Source organism: Equus quagga, unplaced genomic scaffold (genome assembly GCF_021613505.1).
Source record: "Equus quagga isolate Etosha38 unplaced genomic scaffold, UCLA_HA_Equagga_1.0 103230_RagTag, whole genome shotgun sequence".
NCBI lineage: Eukaryota > Metazoa > Chordata > Mammalia > Perissodactyla > Equidae > Equus > Equus quagga.
The window spans coordinates 132-6,498 of record NW_025795254.1 but is presented as its reverse complement, the minus strand read 5'-3'; the positions used below and the strand labels follow the sequence as shown (position 1 = coordinate 6,498).

Sequence of the window (6,367 nt, the reverse complement as noted above, 5' to 3'; positions counted from 1 at the left end):
GAGTTGACGAGAACTGGCCGGGGGAGCTGCTTCCTCTCGTGACCGCCCCTCATCAGGGGCTTACGTGTCAGCAGAGACGGGCCTGCCGCGTGCCGCCCGAGTTAGGAGAACCACCGCTCGGGACGTCCCGCCTTAGAGCCTGGTTTCTTAACCTTTTGTAGGTGCCAGGCGCCTCTGGGACTCTGATGAGTGCCCTAGACACGCCCCAGAACAAAGCACTCACACATAGGCCCAAGTTGCCCACAGTTTCACAGGGTTTATGGACCCGCTGAAGCCATTAGTGGACACCAGGTAGGACCCCTGCCTTGACTCTTTGCCCCTCGCTCCTCCCCTGGCTCCCACCCCCAGCTGGAGGTGCCCACCTCTCGCTTCTCATCACTGCACCCTCCCAGCTAGTTCTCTACCTCCTGGCCTGGGTGGGCGTGGGGAAGGGCAGGTGCAGGTGTCAAGGAGAGGTACATTTGAGATGAGTCTTAAGGGCTAACCAGTCCTTACTCAGATGGACAGACATGGGGAAGGCAGGCAGGCAGTCGGCACAGCTTAAATAAAGGCTTGCAGGCGTAAAGCACCTGGTAGATTGGAAGGTGAGAGGGCACCCTGGGAGGTGATGCCAGCCAGACAGATAGGCAGGGTCTGGAGAATTTTCAACCAGGTCCAAGAGTTTGGCCTTTACCCTCTGCATCCCTCACTCGCTCTTTGGGATTCCCCCAGCTGGGAGGGTTGGGCGTGAGCTCCTGCGGCCTCGCCCCACGACAGCCACAGCCTGACCCTCACCCCACTCTGCTCTCTCTGCAGGTGCATTTCTCATCCCGTATTTTATTTTCCTGTTTGGGGGCGGCCTGCCTGTGTTTTTCCTGGAGGTAATCATAGGCCAGTACACCTCTGAAGGGGGCATCACCTGCTGGGAAAAGATCTGCCCCTTGTTCTCCGGTGAGTCTGGGACAGAGGTCACCCGGGCCTGGTGTTCATCAATTCAGCCAGTTTTGTGGAGTACCTACTATTTGCCAGGTACATTGGAGCCGGATGTGAGTCACTTGGCACTGTGCCTGACTCTAGGTAGCAGCCAGTACGTTATACACGTGACGCCGCTGCTCACAGTAACTGCTCCACACGTGCCAGCTGTCCCGCCTCTCTGGGTTGTTGGAGGGTCGGTAAGCTGGCAGCTGCTTCGCAGCGCAGTGCAGGAGACGAGCACTCGGGTTCAGGAGCCTTTCTGTCTGGGTTCGAGTCTCACTCCCTCCTCCTGCCAACTCTTGTGATTTGGGGAAAGTGACTTAATCTCTTTGTGCCTCAATTTCCTCATCCATAAAATGGAAATAACATGCTTACTCTGTAGGGTTTCTATGAAGAGAAAATGGCATAGCCATATAAAAGTGCTTTGTGCACATAGTAAGCCCCGAATTAACGGTAGCTTTATTACTATTATAACATTGTGTCCCATGCCTAGTACCGAGTATACACTCATAAGATAATACTGTTATGATTATAATTGGCAGGCATGGGAGGATATGTGTGTCTATTCATTCAGTTATCTATATAAATCTATCCATCCATTAATCCTTTTTTCCGTTAAACTAGTTAATAGTTAGACCATCCATCCATCCATTCATACTCATCTACTCATTCATCCATCCATCCATCTACCTAATCTCCCAACCAACCACCATCCCTACATCCATCTAACACATCAAATATCCATCTATCAATCCAGCACCCAAGCCTTCAGCTATCGGACCATCTAACCAACCATCCAACCAACCATCCATCTCTTCATCCATCCGTCAGCTATTCATTTATCTAACCATCCATTCATTGATCTAGCCCTCCTCCATACATCCTTCAATTCATCCAACTCTCCCATTTATCTAACCATCCATTCTTTCACATCACCATCCATCCAATCATCCATTCATCCTGCAAATATTTGCTGCTCACTATTAAAGGGTCCCTTCTGGTCCCAGGCCTAGAGACGCCAGGGCCTTGCAGATGAGTTTGTGGCCATGGTAGGGCTGGCCTCCCTCCTGATGCTCCCCTTGCTTGCTCATCCCTGCAGGCATCGGCTATGCCTCCATCGTGATCGTGTCCCTCCTGAATATATACTACATTGTCATCCTGGCCTGGGCCACATACTACCTGTTCCAGTCCTTCCAGTCGGAGCTGCCCTGGGCGCACTGCAACCACAGCTGGAACACGCCCCAGTGCATGGAGGACACTTTGCGCAAGAACAAGAGCCTGTGGGACAGCCTCAACACCAGCAACTTCACCTCCCCTGTCACCGAGTTCTGGGAGTAAGGCCGGCCTCACTGAAGGAAGGAGGGGAGGGCGTGGGGTGGGTGCAAAGAGGACAGCCAACTCCCTCATCTCCTCCCCAGGGGAGTGGGAGCAACTATCTTGGGTTCGGTGGAAGGAGGGTACAGATTTGGAGATAAATCCATGCCTTTGGTCTCCGACAGGCCTGGAGTCAAATCCCACATCTACCATTTTACTGACTGTTGGACCTTCAGCCAGTCACTGCCCCTTTCTGAGCCTCAGTTTCTTTAACTGTCAAACGAGGGGAATGAATCGTCCCTACACCCATGGGATCTCTGTAGGCACTGTTTCCCAAAGGCAGGTATATGTACTTATGGTGTCTGAAAATGATGTATATTAGGAAAAAGATAGTGAGCACATCAAAGCTGTTATTGCCCAGAGAAGAATGCACACGTGAAGCCGAGGTAGTTACTCAAGTGAAAGGGTGAGTAGACACAGTGAAAATACGTATCAGTTAGCTTTTGCTGTGTAACAACCACCCCAGACTCTAACCAGCGACCATTTATTTGGCTCATGGTTCTGCTGGTGGCACTTTGGGCTGAGCTTGGCTGGGCAGTTCTTCTGGTCTGTGCTGGGCTCCCTCGCGGGTAGCTCAGATGTAGGGCATCAGGGCAGCTCTTCTGGGGGTTGGCTGGCTGGTGGCTGGGGTGCCAGGGGCAACTGGTCCCAACTTTATGTGTCTTTATGAGAAGACTGGAGAATTAGGGGCATTTTCACAGTGTACCACAGTGCAGTCAATAACTACAGGAGTATACACAGAGGACAGACATCAGAAAGGCAGAATATGGAGACCTGAAGGCGGGGAATTCTTAGCTGGCGTACAGGGAAGTCCTTCGAACACAGTGCTTGGGGGCCGACCAAAAATGTATTAGTGCCTCACTTCCCTTCGCTCCGTGAGCTGTCAGATGTGGAGCTCCGCACTTGGGTACGGCCCCTCAGCCTGGAAAGAACTGAGGGAAGGCCTTGCGTGGGGGCCGAGAGCCAGGGGCGGGGACAGAGTTAAGGAAGGGGGTGGTCCCTCGTCATCATGAGATGATGCTCCCTCTCTTTTGTGTGTGACTTTGCTGTTTCCAGGTGTCCCCCACCTCTCAGAACCTGGCGCAGGAGCAGGCCCGCAGAAGAGGGGGCTGCCCGCTGACTGGCCAGGCTTTAGGGCCAGGGCTGGGACACTGTGGGCGAGCAAGGCTCAGTCGGCCCTCACTCGCGTGGCACATGTCTCCATCATGACATGCGGGCCTTCCGTGTGTGCTCACGGGTCCCTAGGGCTTGTGGACGTGTTTTCCACTTGCAGACAAAGAGGCATTACAAGCACGTTCATCCTCCTCAGCTTCCCCCTCTGGAGAGCTGAGTTTACAGAGAAAGAAATGCAAGCGCTTCATTCTTTGCTTGAATGGAGCCCAAGGCCACAGCCCTGCTCGTCCTCTGCTGTTCCTGGCACAGCCTTGCCGCCCGGGGCCCACCCCACCCGGGACACTGGCACTCAGCCGGCCACATGGGTGTCGGCCAGGGCCTCGTTGCCTCGGGCATGGCCTGGCTGCCTGGATTCGAACCCTCGCTCTGCCACTTCTAGCTCAGGCAGGTGCCTTTCCCTCTCTGGGCCTCACTGTCCTCACCTGGACTTCAGGGCACTGTCCTTAGGGTTGTAGAGCCGCCTAAACTGAATGAGATCGTGAATGGCCAGCCCTGAGAACCTGCTTGATAAAGGTGGGCCGTTGTTTATTTGATGTCCTCATAGTGGGTACAACTGCTCCCCTCGGGCATTTGGAACTCAAGTGACATGACCTCCAGAGAGACTGACAACTGCCCCTTCTCAAATGCCCGTGTGGCCCCCCTGTTGCACAGGGGCTGTCCTCTGCTCCGCTCCCTGCTCTCGGAGGCCCGAGGGCTCTTGAGGAGGAGTTCACAGGAGTGATGAGGTCCTCAGGGTGTCAGTCCTCACCCGTGCCCTCTCCCCTGCCCGTCCCCCAGACTGGGCTCTCCTGGGGGGTCCTGGGTGCCCTGCTTCCGGAACCCCCATTCTGAGTGCCCCAGCTCCCTTTCCTGGCCCAGAAGACATTAACAGTGTTTGTCTTCAGAAGTGTCCTGCCCTGCAGGTACCTGCCCAGGCCCCACACGATGCAGGTGGACTTGCTCAGTCCATGGAGTATGAGCCGCTGGCCTGATGCTCACCTCCCACTCCAGCCTTCACACCGCCTCCCCCAGCTTCTAGCAGAGCTTTGTGAGTCCATCCAAACACCCACAAAGAACTTGCCTCCTTTCTAGAGCCCTGGGGAGGAACAGGGATCACAGAGGGGGAACTTTGAAAGTAGGCTTAGGTGAAAGAAACAGGCCTGCCAGCTGTGTGAGAAGAGCAAATAAATTTTATTTTACTTCTAGTGAAGGCTTTGATTTCAACTCACCAAGAAGCCAACCCACTTTGGTTCACTAATACTTGTATTATGCCCAGGTTACAGATAAGACAGCTGAGGCCCAGAGAAATTAAGCAACATGCCCAAGGTCACACAGCAAGTGAAACAGCAAGCTAGGCTCCAGACCCCCTGCCTTGGAGCGGATGCTTGAATCCAACAGTGGCAGGTGTTGCCACAGGCCCCCCTGAATCCCTGTCATCCCCCGCAGGTTGTCTACTTCACGGCCACTTTCCCGTTCGCCATGCTCCTGGTGCTGCTCATCCGGGGACTGATGCTGCCCGGCGCAGGCGCAGGCATCAAGTTCTACCTGTACCCTGACATCAGCCGCCTTGAGGACCCACAGGTACCGCGGGGCCGCCCGTCCTCCCTCCCACCAGGCGGGCAGGGCAGGGTGTGGGGGAAGCTAAGCGGGCAGCACAGTTTCTGTGGCTCCTCCGTGTGCAGATCTAGCTGGGCCATCAGCCCCTGCTCCTTTTCCGCTGGGCTGTGGCGGGTCGTTCGCTGCGCTCGGGGGCCTTTCCAGCTGTGTGTGGCCCTTTTCATGTCGAGCACTCCTGAGACGGGCCAGTTATAGTCTCGTTTAGGCGCTGAGCCAGGTAAGCGAAGTCTTCAAGAGCTAGTCTCCTCCTCCGACCCCGCCTCTGCCCTCAGCGGCCGCCGGGCTGACTGAGGGAGGGGAAGAGTCGGCTGGGAGAGCTGCTGGCTTCCTGGCCGAGGACGGAATTCAGAGGTGGTGGCCTCTTGGAAGGTTGACGGGCAGATTCCGAGTGTCCACCTCCTGGCCCCCAGCCGCGTGACTGCAGGGGGTTGGACAAAACCCTGGGAGATGCACTGGTCCATTTAAGGACCTTTGGTCCCCAGCCTCCAGTTGCCTCCAGGGGCCTGTGCTGCTTCAGGTTTCCTTCAGCACTGTCCTTGGATGTGCGGGGGCTTGGCCAGCATCAAGGGACAGCTGGGAAGGCAGCTCTGTGGCCATCAGGACCTGCCTGATGAAGGTTCTGGAGAGCGGCTTTACCCTTATAACCCGTGAGGGAATACTTCCCCATTCCAACTCAGGGGTCCCAGGACAATATCACAGTAATGGTAGCAGCCTTGACTTACAGGTCACCGTGTATCTGGCACTGGGCTAAATCTTTACTCTTTGAACCCACAAAATAGCACTGGAAAGGCACCTTGGATTCCAGCACAGACGCTCCAAGTGCATTCGAGAGTCTGCACACTTTGAGGTGCAGTCCTGTGTGGCCAGGTGGCAGGACCCACGCCGCCTCCTCCAGGAAGCCGGCTCTAACAGCCCCTTCTCTCTCTCCTTGCCCCCCACACCCCCGTAGGTATGGATCGATGCTGGGACCCAAATATTCTTCTCCTATGCCATCTGCTTGGGGGCCATGACCTCGCTGGGGAGCTACAACAAGTACAAGTACAACTCGTACAGGCAAGTGTCGCGCCGGCGGGCCTGGTGGAGCTTGGAAATGCTGATGACGTTTAAAGAGAAGTAGGGAGCGTGGCTTCCTCGCGTTGTGAATTAACTTGCTCCCTGACGTGTGTGACTTAGGGACTGTATGCTGCTGGGATGCCTCAACAGTGGTACCAGTTTTGTGTCTGGCTTCGCAATTTTTTCCGTCCTGGGCTTCATGGCACAAGAGCAAGGG

At 55.3% G+C, this 6,367-nt stretch overlaps 1 protein-coding gene across 1 annotated transcript; it reads left to right on the top strand.

Moving 5' to 3' along the window:
- Nucleotides 1-795: 795 nt before the first annotated feature.
- LOC124232680 (sodium- and chloride-dependent taurine transporter-like) lies at nucleotides 796-6,151 on the top strand (the record flags this gene model as incomplete). Its single annotated transcript, XM_046649622.1, has 4 exons — nucleotides 796-930; nucleotides 2,054-2,288; nucleotides 4,927-5,061; nucleotides 6,047-6,151. Coding segments are annotated over 3 exons (434 nt in total), but the record flags the coding sequence as incomplete, so codon positions are not given.
- Between the last annotated feature and the right edge of the window lie 216 nt (nucleotides 6,152-6,367).